Source organism: Crotalus tigris, unplaced genomic scaffold, assembly GCF_016545835.1.
Source record: "Crotalus tigris isolate CLP2741 ecotype Arizona unplaced genomic scaffold, ASM1654583v1 scf7180000023599.357617, whole genome shotgun sequence".
Taxonomy (NCBI): Eukaryota; Metazoa; Chordata; class Lepidosauria; order Squamata; family Viperidae; genus Crotalus; species Crotalus tigris.
The window spans coordinates 114,719-141,976 of NW_024100069.1; the positions used below are offsets into that span (position 1 = coordinate 114,719).

The window sequence follows — 27,258 nt, forward strand, 5'->3', positions numbered from 1 at the left end:
GATGCTGTGTTCTAAGCATGCAAAAATGAGAATATAAAGAATAACTGGTACTTTGTTACTTTTGCCCATCCTTTTGTCTTCCTATCCTCACAATGAGAAGGTTTCTCTGCATACTATTAACAATTTTTGATAAGGATAGCTTTCTCCAGAGTTTGAAGACCTGGCTTATGCTCCTTTCATTTGTATTTGCACCTGTGAGAGATGATTCTCTATGCTTTAATTCAGCAGATCAGATGCAGGGATGATTTTTCCCCTTGTAGATGAGGATGACCTGTGGCATATAGACAGACAAAACTAAAGTTGTTCAAGTTGAGCTCAAATGCCTGGTGACTTTGTGGCTATAGTCACGTGTCTTCCAGGCAGACTTGTTCACAGGCTTCAACTGCATTGCCTGACTATGAATTGTATAGCAGCCCTGCAAACTACAGTTGTGCTCTTATGCCCCTTATTTCAAATGGGGAAACTGAGGCTGGGAGAGACTGCCTTGCCTACTGAATTCTTTGGGAGACGATATTCAAATGGAGGACTATATGACTTTTCAGTGTAATTATCTGTGTGCATTCTGGGACCATATGGATAAACCCAATCATAGTAATCCTGTCTATCCAAAAGTGATTTTTCTTCTCATTTGATTATGGATTGGTTAGGAAAGACGGATAAAATTGAACCCGTGTACAAAGGTTGGGTATTCACATGCAAACCCCAAGTGAGAGAGATTGTCATGTAGAAGAAGAAGCTCCTAATCCTTTGTGATTAACCCATGAAAAGTATGTTTTATTTGATATAGTGAACATTTTAGAACATTTAGTTAGGGGTCTACCAATGAGTTGAGGGCAGTGCCCTTCAATGTTTAGGATACTCCCAAAATTCCACTCCAATCACTTTACTTGTCCCATAATGGAGAACTGGATTGTTTTGCAGATGTTAAAGATTATTACCACGTAAAAGTTATTCTGAAAGCATTCAAAATACAGGAAGCTCCATTGCTTCCCCTTCCTCCCCCTACTCTGTAATGTTGGAAATATTTACTTTTATATAAATACACTGGTCTTAATTAAGGGATTGTAGAAACCTCTTGGGCAGACTTTCTAATCTTATTTAGAAAATACAGTTAATCGTTGCAATAATCCCATTTTATGGGTTGGGAACTGAGGCTGACAGATACTGTGTTGCCCAAGGCCAGTCTGCAAAAAATAAAATGTTTTTGGCCAATTAACGTTACCACTGTCGATATGCCAACACGCTGGGTCACCCTGGCTGTTATAATAGGTTTCTATATTTTTATGAAAAGATGAAAATAATGCCCCATCAATGCTTTGGAATATTTTGAGAGGAGTTAAATTTCTCAATTATTAGGAGGAAAAATATGTATAATAATAATAAAAAAATCCCATGGTGCAAAAGAGATAAGCAGGAATTTCTCAGGAAGGTGAATGCCACCTCTAAATAGAGGAATGGGAAGAGTTAGGAGTCTTTGAATGTTCCTTATTACATACGTCCTTTTCAGTTGAATAAGGATTAGCATCTCCCGTAATGTTAATTTGAAATCCAAACCTGTCCTGTACTTTGCCAAGCACTCTTGTGATCTTTGTTAAAATTAATGCAGGTTGAGCGGGGAAGAAGGCTCGGTGAATTATTTTCTGATTTTCTTTCCTTGGCTGGGTTAAATGCTTTCCATATTGCCTGCAGGGAGAACTCTCTTCAGTCCCTTATTTGCTTAAGTACACTTCCTTAAGATTTTATGAATAGGACTTCCCCTATCAGATAATTCATCCTTAACTAATTTTCAGTGTACTGTAGTGCAAAGAAAGAGGGTTAAAAATAATAAAAGGCCCAAAGCTTTTGAAGGAAAATATTTAAAGCAGAAACTCTCAAGGCAACGATGTTTTTTGTCAGTTAGTAACAGCATTGAGCATATATGTTAGGGAAGAATAAATAATGGCTCACATTCCATTAGTGGGCGTGATGATGGAGAAATCGCATTGAACTCATTTAAATTAATCTTTAATGCTTTCCAACTAATACTGCTTCTTGAAGCAATCCACCTTTGTCCTTCACCTTTTTTAAGTTCACAGGCTGAAACCTTGCAAAGGAATGGCATTGGGAGGGGGTAATTTTTGTTGCATTTCAGTTGGTTCTTGGGAGGTGAAGAAACAGGCAAATTAACTGGTTTTTTTTAAAAAAAAAAATAATGGCATTAATATTTAGTTGTACTTGCATTCTGAATGCAAAGCTGTACAAAATTAGATGCATACTTTAAAGTTGTAGAAGAACATGCTACTTTCCCTCCCTCCCTTCCTTCTGCCAATAACGAAGATAGGTTATTATGCTTAGGTTTAGAGTCCCTCATTTTGGGGTGGCACCATTTGGCTGGCCTGGCTTTGTGTTATGCTCCATCTGTGTGGGTGTATATGTGAGAGAGAGGGGGGAGAGGGAGGGAGGGGGTGGGAGAGAGACTTTTTAAAACCTTCAGAACTAAATATTTGTGCATGCATTTCTGATTTGAGGGCTGGAAATATACCCTTCCAGCAATGTTTGCTGGCTGTACTCTGAATTTCAGTGGTTTATAGATCATGCCAACTCTATGTGCTGCTGCAAAGGAATTTGCATTCACACTATAGATGCTTAAATATTGCTAATATATTTTCAGATTTGGTTGTCAAATCTGCCTTGAGATGGCAGCTGCTGTTTGCATGCACATTGCGATAATCTCTTCTTAAATAACTAAAAATTCAAAGGACCTTCAGGTTCCTTTGGAATGGCTCAACCAGTTTGTTTTCAATGTCTGAAGAGTTGCTTCCTTTCCTCTCTACTTTAATGATTTAGACAGATCATTTTAACTGGAAAAATTCACTGGGGTCTAAATATCCTGGGGCAAACTTATAGACTTCAGACATTCCTAACCTTTACATGAGGTAAATCCCCAAAAAAGACTTGAAAGGGTTCCCCCCCCCCTTGGGGAGATAGGTTGGGTGAGAAAAAAAACCTATCCATTCTGTATCCCGATAGATGCTGTGAATACGGATGGTCTCTCATTTTTTTTTAAGATGCCAAATAATAAAAGGATGCATCCTTCAGGAACAATGCAGTTCAAGTGGGAAATCTGTTGTCTCATCAAGCAATACAACCCCTTGCCATTTCTATGGCAATTTGTGGAGAGGGTGGCCTATTGATTCAGTGGAAGAAGACATTATACAGTGTCACTTTGGGTTGTTACAATTTCATTTGTTGGGTGACCTGAACTTAACCTTCTAAAAACCTTTTCTTCTTTGTACATAACACCGGCCTTGGGGGTTTTCTGCGCCAACAGTGGAGTACAGTGAACAATTACAGTTGTGATTGTTGTGGGTTTTGTTTCTTAAACAAACCACCCCTCCCGACGTACACGTTTTCTTCATTTATACGCTATGTAAATCAGTTCTTGTAATAGAGTTTGTTCCTTTTATTGGCATCTGTTTGGAGTCATCTCTTAAGTTTCATGTTGTTTGCAGAGCACGATAGTTTCATTTTAATGTTTAATTGGGCGACACTCTTGTCGTTTAATTCATTCCTGCTTAGGAGGACATTGTTCTACACGTGGATTAGTGCTAAGTGAATTCTGACACTTTGTTCTTCTAATCAGAATTTCAGTTCTGCCAGGTAGCAAAGCTTTTTTTTCTCCTCCCCTCCTATTTGATGTTTGCAGTTTTTGAAGCCTCCCAATTTTCTTCTATATTTATCTGAAATTGATGATTTTCAAAAGATACTTTTAATCCCCCCCTTTAAAGTTTAATATTTTAATTTCGAATGTGGGAGAATGTTCTGTATTGCTCAGTTTTAAAACTGGATATTTCTTCTCTTCTGTCCTTTGCTTCCCTAAAAATTGGTTGCTTGTAAAAACACGGTTTATATGGCACTGATTTAAGTAGATGCATTGATTATTTTTTTCTTTGTGACAAAGCAGGAAATAAAATTTAAACATTGTTTTGTGTGTTGTGGTTTTAGAAGTTTTGACAAAGCGATGGAGTGTTAATGAAATCTGCAAGTCTTATTTTGCTGACAAAAATGTCATATTTTTATGTAAGAGACATTTTGATTGCTTTCTCTTAGATGGGGAGGATGTGGCTGCTAATTTGTGTTATCACTTTTAGCAGACGAGAAATAGACATTATAACTCAAATAGCAAAAAAAAAAAGTCTTGCCAGCATTTTTCAGAATTAAGTTGTCATTGTTTAATAAATCTCTTGTTAAGGATTTGCAGTTATAGCGGTATATTTAGCATTTTCCAGGGATGCTGAGAAATAGCATTTTCATTCATTCCATGTACATTTGGAATTGCATAACAGATATTAGGTCATCAGAACATTTTCATGTTTGCTTACCAGCATGAAAGGAAGGATACAAGCATAAATTGGAAGTATACGTAACTTTTTGCTGTAACTCAAACTCTGTTATGAAATTCTCTATATTGAAAAAAATGCAGTTGTGTGCTAATATAAAGAGATGGAAAAACAATTTTAAGAAAGCTTGTCTGGCTTTTGTTTTAATTTTTAGTTTCTATTTCTTGCAAAAAGAGTGGAAGACTGAAGACTGAAAATGAAATTTGCTTCATATAATAGCAAGGATTTACAGGGGCAGAATTGATTCTTTTGCCTGTTCACACACACATAGCTGAAATCTGAAGCAAAAGGAATCATAAGCACTCTATTGTGTGCATGTATGTGAATGAAGAAGAATGGAGAAACTCTTAATCTTTAAAGTTTAAAGTTAAGGCAGAACAAAATACGTTATAATTCAGTGTGACTTTAAAGCATTGGCTTTGCACTGTGTTCACTTATTAAATGAAAGTTTGCTTCTCGTTGGGTGCATTCACACATCACTCTAAGCCAAAATAGGTTTTGTACATTTGTAATTAACTGAGTTGTATAAACCCAACCATTGGCATGTAATCAATGAGATATTGTTAAGAAATCATAACTGAGCATATTGTTTGGACCCTGTTGTTACATCTTTGGTTAATTATTTGGCAGGAAGATTCTCATAGGATGAACTTACAATTTATTCTTTTCTGTAACAGTAACAGAGTTGGAAGGGACCTTGGAGATCATCTGATCCAACCCCCTTCTCTTGTAGGAGACCTATGCTATTTCTGATAAATGGCTGTCCAGTCTCTTCTTAAAATTCTCCAGTGATAGGATACCCACAACCTCTAAAGGCAATTTATTCCACTGGTTAATTGTTCTCAGTGTTAGGAATTTTCTCCTTAGTCAGTTCTAGGTTATTTTTTAACCTTAGGAAATTTCAGGTGAGGCTTTATTCTACCATTAGCATTTCTGACTATAGGACTATGGTCTCCCTTTCTTCCTGCTTAGCAGAGAGTTTGTTAGTCAGTGGGCTGGATGAGGCCTCTGTGCCATGCATCTCCCAATTTCCAAGGAAATTGGGAGATGCATGGCACAGAGGCCTCATCTTACTGTGAGGCAAAGTGATTTGTTTACTGTGAGGCAAAGTGATTTGCTTACTGTGAGGCAAAGTGATTGGTCAGGTTTTCAACTGTCCCAGGTGTGTGAGTTTGCACTTCTATTTACCAATACAATTGTCTTCCTTTAGCAAACATGTTAGGGGCCGCAACTTGGTTGGTAAGTGAACAATTGCTAAGAGAAGCCACAAGTTTGCTTCTGATCTTACTTCAACATTCCCTTGCTTTACAGACCTGTGAAGGTCGTAAATGTGAGGCCTGGACACAAAGTTACTTTTTTTGTCATTGTTGTAACTGCAAATGGTCATTAAATGAGGTACTTGCTAAACAAGGATCACCTGTAAGGAGAAGATGAAATCTTTACTCATAAGCAGAGAATTTATTCCTTTCAAAGGTTGCATTTGTGGCCATTATCCCATACCATCAGAAGCAGAAAGCTAAAAATGATGTATCTGAAAAAATTGTAGCATCTTCCAAAGGTTTATTTGGAAACATTTTTTCAGAGATTATTCTAGATAATTATTCTAGATAAAGGTCTTAAGTTTAACAAAGCAAGGATGTGGAATAAAAGACTATAAAAAGCTCTTGTATTAATTTGTCTTTTAGGTGACTATCTACCATGACCTTTTGGCTAATTGATCTCTCTCTCTCTCCCACATTCACACACACACACACACACACAGAGAGAGAGAGAGAGAGAGGGAGGGAGGGAGGGAGGGAAGGAGGGAGGGAGATTTTTGCAACAAATTTGCATTGAATTAGACTTAATAGTTACATTAAATAAATCTTACCCCCACCCATCTTAATTTGCATTTACGGGACTTAAAAAACAGACACAATTTAGGTTTGAGGATATGAGCCTCATTTTGAAAGTGGGCAAGTGGAGGGGAAGGAAAGGGGGAAAAAACCTTATTCCCTTTCTCTCCTTAAAATAAAATTAAAAAAGAAAGACTGAAGAGCCCTTTCATGACAGCTAGTCAGAGTTAGAATTAGTTCAAGGAAATGTTAATAAAGCACTGCCTAGTCTAATCCTCTTGATATCACCAGGTATCCTCCTGTTCATGGGTTAATTGCTTTAAAAGCGGAGGCAGTATTCTGAACGGTGGGCTGCTTCACCTTTTCACAGCTGTTCCCATTGAGTGACAACTAAATCCCATGTGTAAGATGAGGAAGAGCTCAGTCTCCAATTGGGAGAAAATTTATGTAAACCACAATCCCTTCAGAATGTGTGGAAGTCATAGACTTTCTTGATTTACTCTGCTTTTCCCAGAAAGCTCCATTGTTCCCTTCCCTAAGTCCCATCAACCCTTTGTAGCAGAATATCACAGCCTCCGCAGATAGCTTGAAATATATAAATGCTATCATAGCTCTGATTAATAGCACCGCTTATGAGTCAGGTCTGATAACGGAGCTGCTCTCCACTCAATTTCAGATACCGCTAATGGAATCTGTCTTCTGCAATTGTAATGTGAGAAGGTCTAATTTGCTATGGAGCTTGGATCTGTCAGCAGTAGGGGATTGTGGGGTCAGGAGGGAGCTGCCAGGTTTTTGCCCTGAAGCTTGTATCTCTAGCTTTCAATGGAGCAGTCCCCTGCCTGCCAGGGAGCTGATAGGCCCTCTGTGGGGTTTATGCCACTTCTCACAATAGGCCAGGGCTTCCGAGCTCCACTTCATAATTGTGAAGCGAGCTCATATTTCCACAGCTACTCTGCTGCATAATTTCTAATAAGTTGCTGGGGTTTTTTTTTTAACAAATGTCAGATTATGAAAAGTTTCCTCAATTATCGGGAAAAAACCCCACCCCCACTTATAAAACATTTAAATTGCTAAATCTGTTTCCTGCCAAGTTCATCCCCTTCTCCTCTCTTCCTGCCTCCCCGCCTTCACCTTTCTCTTCTGTGACTGGCACCCAAGCTCCGCTTAAAGTGTGCCAGAAAAAAGCCTGCATTTCAAATGTATATGAGAACGTGCGTCTCAGAATGATGGACTGGGTCATAACACCTCCTGGGCTGCCTTGAGAGATCCCTGCCACCTGTAGAGATAGAGGAACCCCCATCCGATGACACAGTTTTCATCACTTCTGCCCAGGAAATAGTGGATTTCACTGCAGTGTCTATTTCGACGGTGCCCTTACTTTACATCAGTGTTTCCCAAACTTGACAATTTTAAGGCATGTGGACTTCAACTCCCAGAATTCCACAGCCAGCATTGCTGGCTGTGGAATTCTGGGAGTTGAAGTCCTCATGCCTTAAAATTGTCAAGTTTGGGAAACACTGCTTTATATAATACTTCTCAGGAGTATCCCACAATGGAACATTCCAAGTGTACTGAATTTTCCCCAAAGCATTTCTGGACTCTGAATTAGCAGCACCTGGTTGGATGATACCAAGAGAGCTGTAACAAGACAAAAAATGCAGAAGGCTAAAACCAAACTTTGTAAACCAGGTTGGAGTTTCCGTTTAGCTTTACCAGGACATTTTCCCAGACTTGAAAGAAAGTGGCTAGGATGTTAACACAGAGCTTTGGGAAGGTGTGGAGCAGGAACTGCTACAAAGGGCTGTATAATGTCAGAGAGATATAAATATACAGCTAGTCCTTGACTTATGTTGCTAAGCAAGACAGTTGTGAGTTTTGGCTCATTTTATGACCTTGCTTGCCACAGTTGTTAAGTGAATCACTGCAGTTGTTAATTATGTCTGAAGGTCGCAAAAGGTGATCACATGTCCCCAGGACACTGCAACCGTCATAAATTCAAGTCAGTTGCCAAGCATCCAAATTTTGATCACCTGACCATAGAGATGCTGCAACAGTCGTAACTGTAAAAAATAGTAATAAGCAGTGCTTTTTTTGTCATAGAATGCACGGAACGGTGTTCCGGCACCTTTTTTTGAACAGAAGAACTGGTTCCTTCTAAGCTGCCAGCACGAGTACAGTAAAGCTCTGGTTCGGTGAAAGGAAACTGCCCGGGGAAATCAGGGGCATCGAAGGTCGACCCAGAAACACTTCCACGGCAGTGAAAGCAGACCCTCTTCTCTGCCTTGGTTCATGAGGCTCCCCCTGCCACCTGTCCTCACCCCTGTGTTGGCCACCAGGGACCAGGACTGACTCCTGGAGCGAATCTCTTTGAGATTGGTCACTCTGGCTCCGGAGGAAGCCCCTGTGTCATCAGAGGTAGAGGAGGACGAGGTAGTAGAAGACATGCCAGCTCTGAACAAGCGCCCCCTCAAAAGCTGCAGCAATGGCGTCAGTCAGCTGATGCTGCTCACGTGATCTGCACCTCGGAAGCTCCCTAAAGTAGTTTCTTTTCCTCATTCCCCCCCTCCCCCGCTCTGTAAAGGGCTTTTGACTGGAGCGGGAGCTGTGCGTGAGTTCCGGCACCTTTTTTTTTTTTTTTTTTACAAAAAAAGCACTGGTAATAAGTCACTCTTTTCAGTGCTGTTGTAACTTCAATTAGTCACTAAAAGATTGGTTGGAAGTTGAGCACTACATTTCAGAAATTTGAAGTCTGACAGTTAATCACCCATGAGTTAGTCCAGATAGTTTTTCTTTTCATGAAGCAAAAATAAGCTAAACCCTCAGCAGATTACCATTATTGGAAAAACAATTTTGTCATTTACATATGGTTAGATATCTGTAATATCTGACTATTACTCCTCTTTGACTTAGGTTGGTAGGGCTGTGCTGATAACTCAGGACTAACCTAAGGAACAGGTCTAAGTAAATCCAACCCAGGAAGATTTCTGAGCAGATGACTTCTGCAAGTTCTTTCAAGGACCTTAAATGTAACCGGTCTGCTCTGGAAGACTGAACTTAGTTAAGACTTCCTCAGCTATCTCTCTACATGTCTTGGGTTGCCGCTTTCTCCTATTGTCAGTTTTTTTGCTTAGTTCATTTGAGCACATTACCACTCTGTGAGTTAGATTGAAATAATATTGGAATTGAGAAGGTTTGTCTTTTTACCTTTATTTATTCTCCCATTTTCTCCCAGTGGGAGACTTAACCCTTCCTTTGACTTTTTTTCTGCTGATGAAACCAAAGAGCCCCTTGTATTGTTTTTATCTTCTCTTGAAAATATAAGATCCCTTTTAATCTTATTAGCTTTCTTTCTATAACCATGTGCTCTCCTTAGTGATTATACTGATTTTATCATGTTCTATTTCTGTCCTTTTTAACTCTTAGCACAGGTGAAAGTTTCCTATGGATTCACAATGATTTTCTAAGCTGCCCGTCTCCCACCTTTCCCCCCCATTGGAATGAGGTTCAGTTGTACTTCATTTAAATTGAGAATATCTGTTCAGAAGATCCCAATTGGTACTTCTCTGGTTTTCAGCAAGCTCTTCTCCATTGGTTGCGATCAGATCTAGGAGAGATGATCCTCTTATCTCTTTTTCAGCTTTTTGGAAAATAAAACAATAAGACCATTTTTGGAGCTTTGTGGTCTTGGCCATGACAGTCATCCATCCCATGTCTGTGTAGTTAAAATTTCCATTATTAATAAGTTTTCTCTCTGAAAATTAATGTCCAGAAGAATATTATCCAGATACTCTTATCTGTTTCAATTATGTATAATACAACCTCATGGTGACACATTTGTTGTTCCCTTCCATTACATTCTTCCTAAATATTGGTCGTTCACGCTCAGATTTCTGGATCTCAGAGCATGGGTACACCTCCTTCAAATGTGACATTCTCTCTTTGTGTGTGGCCTGTTCCTTTCAAATAAATTGTACTCTTCAATTCTTGCATTCCATTTATGAGTTTCCTCTATGTTTCACCATTGCCCACTAAATTCATTTTCCTGCATTAAGACGTCTAGTTCTCCCCATTTGTTCTCTACTTGTGTAATAGAAGATTGTTTCCCTAGGAAAGTTTGCCCTGAGCTATTTGGATTCAGAATAAATACATTTTAAATACTTTTAATAGCTTGAGACTGATGAGGCTTCTGCTCTATTAAGCTTCCTTTCAAGATTTCCTATATGGGCCATCCAGAAACCCTCACAAGAAGAAATATATAGCAATAATACATTTCATGTTTGTTGTTTACTTAGATTGTTAACTGCAGTAAATTTGGCTTATACCAAACTTTCAACCTGAAAAGGCTTTTTTTGGATCTGTTGGTTGGAATCAGATCTAGGAGAGGTGATCCTCTTCTCTCCTCTTCAGCTTTTTTGGAAAATGAAACAGTGTGACCATTTGAGCTTTGCAGTCTTAGCTATGAGGGTTGGCCAACAGAACATCTAGTCCAGATCCTGTCATTAAGAGCAGCCAACTAGATGCATTTAGGAAGCTCATAAATACAAACAGTCTTTAGTGAGTGGTATTCACAATATGCTGCCTGTGTTTCCAAAGATGTAAATGCCATCAAGTAGCCACTGATTATGTGCAACCAGTGGCTGAGTGCTTGTGTCCACGCAGCTCCATTTGCTTGAGCAGCAGGCACATGTGCCCGCCTCTCACGCTGCTCACCAATCACTTGTATGTCCCAGTTCCGAACGGGCCACAGCCTGGAGGTTGGGGAACCCTGGCGTAGAGGTAAGCACATCCTAAATAAAAATACTGTTTATAATACTTGTACACGTTGTAGTTCACAGTATCTAGGCACATTGTGTTGTGGTTCTTACATAAAGGCATTTCATGAGCTCATCAGATTGGTAGTGACCATTGGATCCAACCTCTGCTCAAAGCAAAAATCCAAGTTAGAGCAATTCAAGACAATGACAGTATGTTTGGACATATCCAATGAGTGAGAGCCACCATCACTCTACGTCAATGTTTCTCTACCTCAGCAGCTTCAAAATGTGTATACTTCAACTCCCACAATTCCTCAGCCAATTGAAGTCCACACACCTTAAAGTTGCTGAGGTTGAGAAACACGGATCGAGGTAATTGATCCCACTCCCTGTAACTTAAATCTGTTATTCCATATCCAGCACTCTGAAATATGAAAGAAGAGGTCCTGGCCTTCTCTTGTGATGTCCTTTCAGGCATATTGAGGAACATATTACATTTCTTTCCAAACGTCATTTCTCTCAGCTAAACCCTTGCCATTTCAGTCTCTCCTCCTAGGGATTGGTTTTTACTCCCACATTATCACTTCCATGTTATCTTGACAACATGGATGCGGTTTGCCCTTGCTTATATACAGGGGATTCTTTTCAATTTTCCAGGGCAATCAGCAGCTCTAGGGGTCCCAGGCAATTCCCCCATTCATGAACAAGCCTTGTTCAGTTTCCAGAAAGTGCAGAGCTGACTAGGTCTGCGCTTATGGAGACTCTCCAGATTAGTGTCTCTGAACTTTAGCAGCTTTAAGATATGTGGACTTCAACTCCCAGAATACTTACCCAGCATGCTTGAAGTCCACATAACAGTTGTGAGGTTGAGAAACACTGATCTAGATAGAAGCTAATAAAGGCATGTGCACCACATTGCCTTACGGTGCACCTTGTCTGATAGTATTTTGTAGTTCTAGCATGTGTGAAGCTTCTGTAGTTTTGATTTATCAGTACCTTGGGATGCTGTTCTTCTGTAACAACAACCTAATTAGTTATTAATTTAAAACTCAAGTGTTAAAAAGATGCCAACAGGCTAGGCTTTGGTGGGATCCTGCCAAAAGAAAGATATTTTTTCATGATGCTACAGTATGGGTTTTGGGGTGATAGCAGGAGAAGCACCATGAAGGTGGCATCTGTTTGTTTGTATTTAGTTCTGAGGAGTGGGGACTAGTAATAATGGAGGAAAAGTTGCATTTTCTTGTTATCTGTGTTTGCAGGCTTTCTGGCTCGCAGGCGGCAGGAGTCTTTGCTGTGGGGATGTTTTCGTTTTCCCGTCTAACGTGGCAATGGTCTATCACAGCAGAGGTTTTCAGCTTAAACAATCTGTTTGTGGGGCTGCTGATGGCGCTTTCTGTGCAATTCGAGGAAGCAACAACTGCAAAAGAGAGATCAAAGGTAGCCTACTTAGGATCAAAAGGCTTCAGGAATGGTTTCCCTTCCCCTTAAGCCTCTGGGAACTAGGACCAAACTACATAGGGTGGCTTAAGCCAATTGTTCCTCATGCTTGGATTCTCTGAATATATTGGGGTTGTAACTTGCCAGATACTGGCTGGGAATTGGACAGGTTGTAGCTTTCAATGGCAGCAGCAACAGTTCAAGATCTTGGCCTGAAGTCCTTTCCCTTCACTGATCTTGTTAAATGGAGGTATGTGGGCCTCTTTGTATGAAAAGTGAGCGTATGGTCCTGCCATTGGTGTGAGCCAAAGTAATTTTTCAAGTTGAGCCTGGGTGTAATCAGGAACTCTCTCTTTGCTACAGCTATACTTCTTGAAGTCTTTCTTAATGTATCCTTTTTTTCTTTCTTTTTTTCCTAATATGCAGAAGGGAGCCCAGCTTGGGGGTGGGGGAAGAATGTTCACCTAGATAGGCAACACATGACAGTACATGGCTCCAGAACAAGCTATTTTTTGCAACCTTGCAGCTCTTCAGTCATGATTGTCTCAAATTTGTGGCATAGTTTTGCACTCCTTTCTTCTAAGCTAATTAAAGCAACTGTCATGGTTCCGAAAGAAGATCACACCCACTGCAATTCTTGATCTAACTACTGAGGCCTCAGTTCTCCTTCCCAAATACTGGGTGCAACCTCTGGCCACCTAGGATAATTTCTGGTTGTTTACTAATACCACCCTTAGATTTTCTCATAATCCCAATCAAGTACTTACTGGTGTATCTTTTATGAGACCAGCCAAGGTCACCTTTTGGCTTCCAGGATTGTAAATAGGGAGCCACGTGAACAGATGTGGTCATCCTTCACAGTTCTGGCTGCTTTTTTGTCCAAGGGACAAACACAGCATTGGGCCATTATGCTGCAAGCTCCACCCTTTGGGATGTGCATCTCAACCTTGAACACTCCTGCAAATGCTGCAGTGAGAACAAACTGCTCCGTGCCCCAGAGTTACTGTAAGAACAAAAACAATTTGAAAAACCAATTTAAATCCATGATTAGAATGTATGTTTTCCGTCCTTTCTTTGCAGATCTGTAAAGTGGGTGCCTTCTCTTGTGGACTGAGCATGTGCAACCAACATACCATTGTGATCTACGTGCTTTGCATTGTTTTGTGGGTTTCCTCTCACTTGTTCAGGGAACGTGTGAGTATTTGCAAGTCTAGAAACATGCTTGGACAGCTCTTTCCTACAGTCTGGCCCACTCTGTGAACAATGGGCAGTTCCAAATAACAACAAGCAGCAATAATAACAAACAGAAGAGGATACAGAATTAATAAAAAGCCTGCATCTGTCTGTTTCACATGTAGAGATGAGAAAAATAACTGCAAGGGTGTCCTGTCTTTTTGCATTAAAAGGGCAGAGTTGGAATTTTAAGAATACAAGTACTCCTCGCTTAACAACCAAAATTGAGACTGGCAATCCCATCACTAAGTGATAGGGTTGTTAGACAAGACATCCTTTATGCAAATTTACTGCATAAATTTGCATAAAGCTTCTGCATAAAGTTGCATAAAGCTCTATTGGTTCTGCTTGTTGGAAGCTGGCTGTGAAGCTCACTTATGGAGATCATGTGATGATCATAAGCACCCACAAAGTGCCCAAAACTCAATTATGACACTGTGGGATGCTGCAATAATCATAAATGCAGGCCAGTCATAAGGATACATTTTCCTCACTATTGTAACTGCAAATGGTTGCTAAACGGGGCAGTCATTAAGCGAGAACTATCCATATGTGAGAAAGATGCTGGTTGGAGATTGTTCATTCACAGAATAGCTGTCAATTACTTACTACCCTCTTTGTTTCCTCTACCTGCCTGGACATACCTTGCTTCCCTTTTTTCTTACTTAATAGCAAATTTCCAAACAAAGTGCTGGTCTACAGCTGCCCATTATTTTTATTTCTTAAGGATATTTACATGGAGCTCAAAGACACTATTGAAATAAAGATGCCTTTGTAGCATGTCAGTTTCTGGTTCTTTTAAGGTTTATATGTTGATGTAAAAAAAATGAGATGAAACAAGAAATCTGTCAGTCACTAAAGAAGATATTTGGAGCACATGGACACTTCTGAATACTTTTGGTATTACCGTATTTTTCTGTGTATAAGACACTATTTTTTCCTGCAAACATCCTCTTCAAAAATTTAGTGCGTCTTATACATGGAAAAATAATGGTAACCTCTGGAGCCCAGGGCATGCCTGTGTATGTTGCCATGCTGCCTGGTGCAGGTGTCAAGCCCCCGTGGGCTTGCCTCTAATGGGAGGGGGCAAGATCTTCGGCCGGCCGAACTTGCGGATTTGCCGGCTCAGCTGTTTGGCACTCTGCCAAACAGCTGATCAGCGCGGAGAGCGTCTTATACAAGAGTGCGTCTTATAGACAGAAAAATACAGTATATTATTAATGCTAGAATTGTTATATTTTGAACAACGTACAATATATTTCACTACACTACTTGGTGTTATAATTCTTAGCTGCCACTGTAGCATTTTGGAAGCATCTTTATGCTCAGCCTTAGTTTGAGAGAATCAGCTTCTGTTTTGTCTATGGAGCTTCTCAATCATCCAGGTCATGGTTGTCTCAAGACCTGAAGAAGCTTCTTGGATGAGAAGTGAAACATTTCAAGGAGAAAACCAAGAAAGCCCAGTTGTCTTTTGGGACAAATTCTGTTTTACAACTCAGAAAATGAAAATGAAGAAGGCTCTCAACAAGTCTGCAAGAGAAAAATTGAAAGCCAAGATCACCTTTCTCTTTCCTAAAAAGTTTATTGAGATACTTAGCTTCTTCATCCTCTTGTTGTATATTTAGTGATTCCAAAGATGGTCTTTTTGTTTGAAGTTCAGATCCTCTCTTGAAACCAGGACCGCTGGATTCCCTTTAGCATTATTCTGCAAGTAATGCTTCTTGTAAATTACATTTAATGATTACTCCACTTCCATCCTTTGGTTGATCCCTCTGTTGCTCCACAAGAGTAGTCATGTGCTTACGATGACTTGCCACTGATTTTAACAGAAAAAAGCTGGCTTTCTCCTTTCTACCACCTCAAGAATTCTTTTAAGTATGAATCTCTCAAGAAAGGGGAAGTGAGACCATCATGGTAATATCACTGTAAATTCTACCCTGAACCCATAATATTTAATAATTTAAATTGGCTAACTCAGATTATGTCCCTGTGTAATCCATAGTTCTCAGAAGATTAGTTGCCCCTTTTTGGTACCCCTGAGAGTAGGCCCATGGGCTTCCATGAAAGTGAGAGTGTCAAAATCAGAGTATTGTGATTGTATGTGCATGTGATATCACTGCACATACAAAAGGGGTGAAACATCCATTACAATCTCCCAAAGATGCTTTTTCAAAAGGCAACTGGACTTTATTTTTTCTTCAGATGTTTCGCTTCTCATCCAAGAAGCGTCTTCAGTTCTAACTGAATGTTGGAAGGTGGAAGGATTTATATTCCTTGCAGTCATCTGGCTGTCAGCACTTTTTCAGAGAGTCACTGAGGCCACTTGGAGGTTTATCTGTGCTCTCAGGGTCACCTGAATAGTGCAAATGGATGTGGAACCTTCTTGGAACTGCTGACATTTCTGACAACCATGATCTGGATGACTGAGACTCTCCATGAACATCCATCACAATGCCATTCCTGCCACTTGCTGATTTTGTTCCCCAACTACAGATGCTGCTGAGAAAGTGTCAGCCCTTCTAAATATGGATGTTCCAATTGGTAATGGCCTTTAGAAGATCAGCACTAGACTTTTAAGACATTAGATTTTAATTTAATTGTTGGGGAGGGGAGTGTTGATGAAAAACCATCCAATTTTTTAATCATTGCAAAGTGGTTTATCTCCCCTTTGCAGCCCTTCTGATATCTGGTCCTGTCATGGCTTAACTTCAGTGGCCAAAGGTGCCAGTGATGGGATCCTTGGGAGCCTCAGATACTATTTGTTTCAATTTGAAATTGCATCCTGCCATGCAGAAAGGATCAGGGTGATGTCATCTTCCAAAAGTAATCCACGGAGAATGCCATTTTTAACATCATGTTTTGAGACTCCACATGCAAATTAAGATATTAGCGCTATATGTCAGTATATTACTTGTTTGCTTCCTAATTTAGAAGATTTATGCACTGCAGTCATCCGACTCAAAATATTTGCAGTTCCAGTTAATATATTTCAAAACAATATGGCAAATTTAGACATAACACTATAAAAATGTATAAGTCAATCTTAAGTCCCAGAAGATGGGATCATCTACTACAGGGGTGTCAAACTCGCCATGTCACATGACATGTCACGACATATCACGACTTTTCCCCCATTGCCATAGCTGGGGTGGGCGCAGTTTCAGTATGATGCATCCGGTCTGCGGGCCGGCAGTTTGACACCCCTGATCTACTATCTTGCCCAATACCTGGGGGAAAAGTCATCTTTTTAAAACTTTCCAGAAGATTAGCAGGATTGGCACTAACTGAATCTTAGCTATTACTGATTTCTCTCTTGCTTGCCCTCTTGAAGTTGCAGCAATGTAATGAAAACAGAGGGCTCACGTAGTGTTGCAAAATGTTTTTTGGTGTAGGAGCTGACCCTGAGCAATGTGCTGAAGTTAAGTTTCTGCTTCTTGGCTGGTTGTCTGCCTTATCTCTACTTGCCGATTTCTGCCTACCTCAATAAAGCCCGCTGGACCTGGGGAGACCAGACAACCTTTAAAGGATTTATCACCCACCTTCTCCGGGAAGAGTATGGCACATTCAGTCTGGTAAATTGAGTTCTCCTTTTAAGAACAAAGTTTCTCATAAATACTAAACCTGTGTGATATTGCATCTTTTCAGCTCATAGGTCAGGCTCTGAAAGGCAGAAGGGATTTCAAATTATTGCCATTTTGTTATTTGTCACTTGCAGTTTAATAGTCCTTGCACCTGTCCCTTAGGATAGCTATAATCACTTGGTGACTGGAGAAATAATTTAAATCCCCTCCAGCTGTTCAAGTCACGGCATTTTTCATTTTACATGAAGGTTAATACAACCCAGTGGCAGACTGGAGCTCTCTTCTGGCAGAGGTACGTGAAGGCTGTATAGATCTGTATCATGTCTTTCCTCCTACCCTAGGAATCCACTTTGTATCTCATTGCCAACCCTCTTAGGTGGGCTGAGCCAAGACAGGGCAAATGGTCATCAGGTCGCTTGAAAGATGGACTTGAGCTTCCAATAAACTCCAGTGGTTTATTAAACTGCACTGGCTCCCTGTATGCTAATTGTATAATTCATATTAGATAGGTACATCTTAACTGCTTTTATGTTTTGAGCTCGGTAGCGATATTTTAAACTTACTACAGTACATAATTGAGGTGTAGCTTGTCCTTGAAGTGATCAGAGGAACTCAGGCGTTGGACAGGATTATGTTTGGTATTAGCATTTCCCAAAAGGGGCATTTGTGTGTTAAGGCCAGTCTGATTGCAGCAGTCAAGCCAGCTTCGGGTGTATCTGGGCATGAATATTCAGTGGATCCTCAGTTTTTCTGACTTAGGACTTTTCAGGGAGTAAAAATGACAGCCTTTGGCCATGTGCAGTTGGCAGGGTTTATTCGTATGACAGCCAGAAAGTATTTCAGATAATTTCTGTTTGAACTGGGATGGTGCTTATAAGCAGGAAATGGTTCCATCAATTTTCCTGTCCCCTTATTTGTCTTACTGGTAGAGGTTGCAGTCTTGTACAGTGTTGCATGGAAGTTCATCAGTTTTCATTAACCCTATGTAGCTATATACTTTTATTGACATTAATGAAATCCAAGTAATGAAAATCTAGAACTCATTTTCAACCATGTAGCTGTCCCACAATGATTGGCACATGTGATGTCAGGTCTTCAGGACTATAAATAGGTATATGTTGGGTGGATGGGTAGGAACTAAAGGAGGTGAAAAACAAAATCCTGAAACTGTCGAGTCAGAACTGAGCATGTTCATTATTGACTGTCTGAAAATATAGGGGGTATATAAAGGGGAAAGGCTGAATGGAAGATGGAATGACTGGAGCTCTGAGCAGGAGTCTTTAATTGCAATATTTTGCTGCAGAGTCCTTGATGCTGGTTTGAATAATGCATTGTTTAAGTTAACATTCCATAGTGTGGTTGCAGGCCAGATAGTGACCAAAGCCCTTCTGGCTTAGCTTGGAATTGGTTGTTCCTGATAAAATGCATGGATATTCCAGAATCAAGATCTTGGGCACTGGCTGGGTTAACCAAAATGGACGGTATAGCTAGATTTACACTGTATAAATAATCCTGATTTTCTTCTTTTCTGCGCAGGCAAAATTGGAAAATGGATCCAGTATGACTGATGTATTGGTGTAAGTGAATGCAAAATGTATGGATTATAGTGTAATTATAAGTGTATCTGACACAAACATTTCCTGTTGCATTCAGTGGAGCTTATTTGCAGTAAGTGGGTGCAAGATTGCAGCTTTAATTTGCCCTTTAGGCAGAGGAAAATTTAAAAGACTTTGGGGAGAGTAAAGTCTTGTGATCTTCATCCTATATTCCTTTTTGACATCCCAAATGTTTTAAGATCTTAGCAGAAAGAATAAAACACATTTTAAATGTATGCATTTACAAATAACCATTGTATCTCACTTTCCGTTAAAAAAAATCCCTAAGTGGAGTATAATAAATAAATGCAAATGTACTTATGGATTAAAAAAAGGACAGATGCAATAACAAGTTGGAATGAATTTAAGGATGAACTTGTGAAAATGATATGGATGAAAATGACTATTCTCCTGTGACATTGTGAGTTATTTGAATGTGATAGCTGGTGGAACACAGCCATTCCTGAGTGCCAGATTAAAGCAAATGTGGAAAGAAAGGGAGAACAGGCCTGCTTGGGTGTGCTGTTGGACTGGATCTTAGAATGAGGGCTCAGCACTTCCTATCCAGGCACCCAATCCCTGTCTGATCCAGTTATTTTACTCTGCATTGTGAAAGCATTCATTTGCCAGATGCTCTGACATCTGCTTTTAGCTCTTCCACAAGAGATGATTTTATAGTTGTGGCCCCCTTCATCTTCCCATAAACTTTTGCTATCTTTGGTTGCCAAATACTCTTGTTCTCTGGCTTCCTTGCAGTTTTCAGGTGACCCACATGAAGATGGAACTTTCCTTCGTTGTACAGGCCTTTGCAATTGCGGCATGTGTATGCTGTGCAGTGAGGTACTGGGGTTTATTTCAAGCTTAAGTATTTCCAAATTGGATATTTATCTGGAGACCCAGAAAGTTGGATTGAACTAAGTTTCTCCCTTACATATATTTGTCTGGCTCTGCCTTTTTTAGATGATAGATTTTGGTGGAAGTGTTTACATATGTTTATGCACACATATACGCTTTTATGTGCATACAAGTGTATCAGATAAATTTATTGTAGAAGACAAAGTCTTCAAGATTGGTTTCATATAGAGTTGGTAACCCTAGATTAATAAAGTGAGAGAAGAGTTTGCCCATGCATGCAGATAGATGTAGATTTATCTGTTCTTAGATTGGAGTATGGGATTCATCTTCAATTCAGACTCAATGTTCTTTTTGGTAAATTCAGTAAATTTGTTACATTCAATTTTTTTTTTTCAAAAAATAGCTTTTGAAAAAACTTGTTCATTTATTTACTTTAAATCAATCATTCCCAGCTCGTGTCACTGCCATAGTTGGGAGTAACAGAAATATAGTACAAACATATCTAGAGGGCACTAAGTTGGAGAACAGTTGTGCGTGATTTTTTTTTTTTTATGATTTGTTCCAGTTACTGTCACTGGTGTTCACCTCTCCTTTTAATTTGTGTTATATGTAGAATAATGTAAGTAACAGGCTTTATTCAGTTTGCAGTTTCTTGTTGCATGTTATAAAGTTTTTATAAAGTTTTCAAATTATATTCTTTTCTCCTCTTTAGGCCAAAGATAGGGAAGTCACAGTTGATTTGGCTGTTTGCATCAATGTTATTGACATACTCTTTCTTCTTTGCTTGGAGGGCAAATTTGGATATTTCAAAGCCCCTGTTTAAGGGGGTGGTGAGTTTGCTTCATTAAAAGGGATCATTTTAATTTAAAAACAAAAGTGGGATTCTGGAAGGAGGTACCATGCATTTTAGAAACGTACTTTCATTTTACAGATTCATATTCAATGTTACTGTAAACATCGTTCAAACATTGTTGTTTAGAAGCTGGAAACACATCAATAAAAAGTACTTTTATTCCAAGCTAAGATATTTGCCTGTTTAGCCTCAAATGGCCTCTCCTGGCTCACAACATTTCACTGAGGTCTCTGGCAGAGAATGCTCCTGCTTTTTGGTCCTCTTAGTGGGAGGAAGCTGGAAACCAGTTGGAAAGTGGTGTTGTAAACCACCCAGAATCACTTAGGTTAGATGAGCAATGTAGAAATTTAATAAAAGCACCTGTGCTGCATGACTGAGTTACATCCTCTTCAAAATCCCCTAGAATAATGTTTCTCACCTTGTCAATTTCTGGGTTTGTAGACTTACACTGCCAGAATTCCACTGCCAGGATAGCCATTTATAAGAATTCTGGCAGTTGAAGTCCATATCCCTGGTAATGGCCAAGGTTGGGAAACACTGCCCCAGAAGCACCATATCCTCAAAAGCTGCATTCACAGGCATGGGAAATGTTGGGGAAAGTGCAATAAACCATCACTCTTCCAGAACAGGACAAAACCACAATATTTTCTTCAACAGGTTGAGCGATTCTGGATGCAAAGCAATGCAGTGATTGTCGTTCTAGCTGGCTTTGGCTTCTCTTTACTCTTTTTTCTTGGTGAGATATTTGTCGGAAACAGCAGAAGGATTTACCATTTGGAATGGCTTCTGGCAGCTGTTTTTGTTACTGCTCAAATCTATTCCAATTACAGGTAATTAACAGGGAGGCAGCAGTTAATAATGTTTGGTGGACTGATCACTAATGTCCATATTTTTTTTCTTCTCCATTCCCCCAAGTTGCTCAGAGCAATATCTACGCAGAACATAGAACTTCTGCTATCCTGTTATCTCTATAGGTTGTGGTAGGCAAAATTTTACCCAAAAGTTTCTAGCTGGGGATTTGATTCTTGCACTTCTCTGTCATATTCCTATTTTTTGACAATGGTAAGGACAACCAGTGTAAGGTAACCCACTGAGGTTAGGAAAAAACCAGAATGTTTTGGAACCAAGAATAAATGGAAGTTGTATCTTGGGAAAAAGCAGTTAGTCTTTCTGTTTTGCACTTATAGAAAGAGAGGTTCAAGTCTCATACAGAGAGTTTTCCTTTAAAGAATTGACTCGTCAGTGAAAGCAGGAGGTTTGCTTATTCAGTTTCTGAGAGTCTGCATCCTAAGCCCTTGTATTCTAACATTAGCTCTGATTAATGAAACTTCATGTCAGTCTTACTTTCTTGGTAGTGTTCTAATGCTAGGGGCTTGGCATGGTAGACATTTGGAAGAGCAAGCTGTTGACATCTACTCTAGGAAGGATTCCTAGTCATAAAATGGCTACCATAGGGAGAAAAAAATGTGCACTTTATCAGCAAGCAAGTAGGAGAAATTTCTGTATCTTGGTTATTTTTGTTCCTAAGTAGTTGGGTCTATTTCCAAACAGGATTTTGGACTATCACCATAGCTTTTTAAATCTTTAAAAAATGGATTTTTGGTTTTTGAATTTCATTTTAAAATAAAGTGATGATACAAGAATGTTGGTGCTTTGTTTTCTGCTTGAGAGGGGGATTGAAATCTGATTACACAATGCTTCAGTTTTAGCACTTTATCCATTGCAGCACACCTGAGGTATCTGATGGCCTATTGTTACCATCAAAGTATTTTCAAGTTCTTCCCTTGTGCATAGCATCCTTCCTTTCAAAGGCTGCAGTTGATGTAGCTACCTGGGGATGGACTGAAAACAAAATATTTGCTTGATCGGTTGACAGATCTCTTTCTTTGTTTTCATTTTCCCTTTTGAACCAGTGTCTGTGACCAAAGTAACAACAATGTTGTTGACCGGTTTGCCATGAATCTTTTGTCCTCCATGCCTCCAGATGCCATAATCTTGCTAAGAGGGGACCTGCCTGGGAATTCTCTTCGCTACTTGCATCATTGTGAGGGCATAAGACCTGATATCACCTTAATTGACCAAGAGGTCAGTAGAAAATAACTTGGTATCATGGAATGACTGCAAATCAGAAGTCCACATTTTGGATTTTGCTTTTAAAGTCCCCATGGAAATACTAGATACAAGATAACTCAGTGTGTCTTAGCATCTTTATTCACAACTGAATAGAAATCAGCATAGGATAATGCTGTCTCTTTTGCCAATTTCTATTTTACCATATTGCATCTGTTCTGGGTCATTGGTGAATTGTGTTTTCCTGATTTATGGCTGTGCTTCTTGTTACAAGAACATTATTGTGCAACTAACTGGGTCCTATAGAACTGAATACTTGAAACTAGCCTCTGGGCTAGTTTCTTGCTTCCAAGGGAGGAGGGATGCTGGCAAAAACAGAAGGCAGGTTCAAAAGCTGTCAGTCTTCTTTGAATGCTGCAGTGAAGGAAAGTGGGGATGTTGCACCCTACAGGAAAAAATGTAGAATATTTTTAAAAGAGATTATCAAAACGTTGATAGATGGGGCAAACGCTGGGGAAGAAATGGTTATAGTGGAGGTTGGCTAGCAACAAAGGGAAAGGAGTGTGCCCACACCTCTCAACAGTTCCCAAACTCACCTCCAATCATACCGATAGGTTTTTGCCTTCAAGAAAATGGGTAATAAGGTCTGGTGACAGTTTTGCAGTACTGCAGGCTAACTCTGCCAACAATCTGGAGTTTGATCCTGACAGGGCTCAAGGTTGTCTCAGCCTTCCATCCTTCTGAGGTTGGGAGAATGAGGACCCAGATTGTTGGGGGCAATATGCATTGTTTACATTGTAAACCACTCATGAAGTGATGCATATAAGTCTAAATGCTATTGCTGTTACTATTTTATTCAACTTTTATTTATTAAAATATTAAATATTTCTGTTTATTACTAATAAATGCTACCCACCTGGCGGAGGTGACTCTAGGTCAGGGCTCCCCAACCTTTTGTGTATCAGGGACTGGTTCCATGGAGAGAGGTTTTTCCGTGGACCAGAGGGGGGCGTGGTTTCTCATGCTGCCTGTATTCTGCAGATGGGGCTTTGCTTGTTCTGGCATGTCCCATGATGGTCCACAGACCCAGGGTTGGGGATCCCTGTTCTAGATGACTAGCAGTCATACAATAAAAATATGATATAAAAATTAAAACAATAAATAGACCATAAATTTAAAATTCAGTTTTCATTCAGTTTTAAAATCACCTTGAGACTTTTGTTAGGCAATGTCAGAAAAAGAGGGATAGCATGACTATAACACAAATACATCTTAAAGGGACTTAAGCCTGTTCCATTGGTAGGCTGGAACGAATGAAGAACGTTGCCTTGCGGACAAAGACCATGATCTAGCTAGAGCGTGATCAAGAGAAGACAAGGCTATAATTACAGCTGCCTGTTTGCAACGCCACCACAGTCACTTTTACTAGTTGTTGTTGCACATAGCAATTTGCCGACAACAGGTGCCTGCCCTCAAGGAACTTATCCGTATCTAAGCCACCATTCTCCTTCTTTGTGTAGACTAGAGATCTGTTTGTTGGGACTACAAATCCCATATTCTCTAAGCAACATGGCACAACTATGGCCATTCTGGTTAAGGTGGGGTGGTAGGCAATTATAGCCTAAAATGTCAGGAAGATACCAGATTGGGAAAGACTGTTCTTCTGCTGTGAGTACTTAGGGAGAGACAGATGTGAGAATGTATGTGCATGAATTTCTGTTCCCTATATCTTGTTGTCTTCAGAAAGTCAGGGTGAAGCAACTAATCCTCTGCAGATTATTCAGACTAAGGTTCCCATAGTCCCTTTTTGACCAGTGTGACTTATTAAAGCAACCACACCACTTTTCAGACTTGAGGGGAAACCGAAAGCTGTATGCAGATGTGATAAGCAGCAGAGAGGTGTTTTCTTGTGAATGATCTGAAGTATTTTCAGTACAGTCACAAATAAAACTTACCAATGCATCAAATCTCAGAAAAACAATTACCAAAAAAGTGAAATAAATGGAAGATGACCTTAAACAGTGCAAAGTGATTAAAGTTCACAACTCTGTCCTCTAAAACAGGGCTTTTCAACTGGTGGTACGTGTACCACCTGTGGTACATTAGCACGTAGCAGGTGGTACGCAGTCTTGCCCAGCCAATGTAGTGGGGGAGGGGATGAGCCAGCACAGACAAGGACTTACTATGAGAGAGTCCTCTGGAGCTGCAGAGTGGCTGGGGCGAGGCAAAGGCCCCAGGCTCACTTCCGGCTCACCCGGAAGAGAAAGGAGGAGGAGGGGGTGCAGAGACAGGAGAGGCTATAAAAGGAGGCAGTTTGGAGGGAGAGGGAGAGAGAAAAAAAGCAGCAGCCTTGGAAGGAGGCGGAGTCAGCTCTAGCTGCACTGAAGGGAAGGAAGAAGAGGGAGGAGGGTGGGAGGAGAGGAGATCAAGCAGGCTATGAGCTGATCTACAACTGCTGTGGCAGCCACCTGTGCTAGCGGCAGCAAACAGACAAGAAACATAGCGGGGGAGGGGTCACCCTCCACTAGGAATGAAAAAAGGCAACAATGAAGAAAGGCAGCATTGGCTGGAGGTGAGGCATGGAGGAGGGAGGGAGGGAGATGGAGAGTGGACGGATTCTTATGTGCTTTTTTGACTTTGAAGTTCTGGGATTTGTGCAATGTGGGCTTTGGGTTCTTAAGGAGTCTTTGGCAATTTCTGTTTGGCTGATGGTTGATGTCCCATGTTAGCTTCTATTGTTCTGCTATTGTTAGCTGTAAGTTTTGCTGCAAGGGATTTTGAAGTATTTTTCTCCTGAATGGATTTTGCCTGTAACATTCTTTACTTATGAATGGAGCCTTTTGGGGAGGCTGCCTTAGCCAGCAGCCAGTACTTATTTACATTTTTTTTCTTAAGTGCTGGCTGCGGTCCTTAACTTTCCTTTCTAGCCAGTAGCTAATTCTTAAAGGGGAATGCGCCTTTTAAAGCTAGTTCCCTCAGTGGCTTCTCTTTTCTGTCTCTGGAGGCTTTTCCTTGTTTGATGAATATATGGAAGAGGGAAAATATGGGGGGAGGTTCAAATTCTTCGTTCAGAAGAAATATAAATCACATGACCCTGGGCATGCTGCAATGGTCATAAGTGTGAAAAATGGTCATAAGTCATTTCAGTGCAATTGCAACTTTGAACATGATTTTTTTTTTTGATCATCAAGTTTTGACACCTTGCTAGGTGGTACTCGAATATTGCCATATCCTTAAAGTGGTACAGTCGGTGAAAAGGTTGAAAAGCCCTGCTCTAAAAATCATTAAAGATACTTCGTGCTACACACGAAGTAGTTTTTATGTTCTAAAACCCAGGATCACCTTGCCTTTAAATGTGGTTCACCTCTCCTCCAAAGCAGGCTGGGAATATCAAAAGAAAAACTTTGGGTCATGGTATGTATGAGATGTTATTCTACCTTTTCACAGATGTCCTACAGGAAAGAATTTGTTCTCTGTGTGTGTTTATGTGTGTGTTGGTGTGTGCATCCGTGTGTCTAGAGAGAGCAAGGGAGCGGAGGCATATGTGTGCTGGCTGAGGAATAGTAGAAAGAGTGGTATGTAAATATTTTAAATACATACAATTTCTCCCATGTGCTAGATGATGACTTACCATTGGTATTTGCCAAAGCTGGCTAAACATTTACCTGGTGTCATCTTTCCTGGAGACCACTGGAATCCTGTAGAAGGGCCATTACCTGATGGAACAACCACATTCAACCTTCATCACTTCCTCAAAGTAAATAGACAGTAAGCATTTATTTTCACCTACTAGCATACAGACACACGTGCACGCATGGCTAAATACATACCTGTCTTCTTATTCCCTGCCATGTTAAACAGTGTTATACAGTGTGCGTAAAAAGGAGTAAGTGATGTAAAGTCAAGGATATGAATGGCTTGAGATAAAATTAAAGGAAACATAGCTAGCCTTAATTTATGTTTACTCTCACTTCTGTATAACAGTGAGGGCCATTTTTACATGTAGCCATAGATGGTCATTTTCATTTCTTCACAATAGAATAGAATACACACTATCATCTTTTGTTTCAGTATTTGCATTTAAATGCTTAAACATTCATCCATTCTACCAAGGTATACAAATTCATCTACTTGCTTGTTTATTACCATGTGTGTATAACTTGCAGTGATTCATTCCATTTTCCTTGACAAATGTTGATATAGATAGTCCTTGAAGTAGCAGTCTAAGGCACTAGGCTAAAAACTGGGAGAACATGAGTTCTAATTCTTCAGTAGGCACGAAACCAGCTAGCTGGCTAACTTTGGGCCACTCACACTTTCTTCAGCCCTAGGAAGAAGGGAGTAGCAAACCATTTCCCAAAACTCACCAAGAAAATGCATGGACTTGTCAAGACAAGATATACTAGGTGTCCAGATTGATTCGAAGGACCCCCCCCCCCAAATATTACATAATATTTTTATATTCATTTTTGCACCATCAACTAGGGTGGCGTATGCAGTCAGTGCTCACATAGCCAGAGACAAACAACAAATACGCTTTTGTGGCTACTGGTAGGGCAGGTGTGTCTCTATATACAAGTGAGAAATTTATCGGGATTTTGTTGGAGTGTAGTGCTAATTGCGTGGAGTACCTAGGGTTTTGCTAGAAGCTAATTTGATCTAATGG

At 40.1% G+C, this 27,258-nt stretch overlaps 1 protein-coding gene across 1 annotated transcript in view; it reads left to right on the top strand.

The window, feature by feature from the left end:
• TMEM260 (transmembrane protein 260) overlaps positions 1-27,258 on the top strand; it is a 46,129-nt gene that overhangs the window by 11,944 nt on the left and 6,927 nt on the right. Inside the window, exons 4-12 of the mRNA XM_039319569.1 lie at positions 12,228-12,405; positions 13,486-13,599; positions 17,031-17,210; positions 18,756-18,796; positions 19,571-19,654; positions 20,382-20,499; positions 21,180-21,352; positions 22,436-22,607; positions 26,212-26,360. Coding sequence (XP_039175503.1) covers positions 12,228-12,405; positions 13,486-13,599; positions 17,031-17,210; positions 18,756-18,796; positions 19,571-19,654; positions 20,382-20,499; positions 21,180-21,352; positions 22,436-22,607; positions 26,212-26,360 — 1,209 coding nt within the window. The remainder of the gene's footprint in view (positions 1-12,227; positions 12,406-13,485; positions 13,600-17,030; positions 17,211-18,755; positions 18,797-19,570; positions 19,655-20,381; positions 20,500-21,179; positions 21,353-22,435; positions 22,608-26,211; positions 26,361-27,258) is intronic.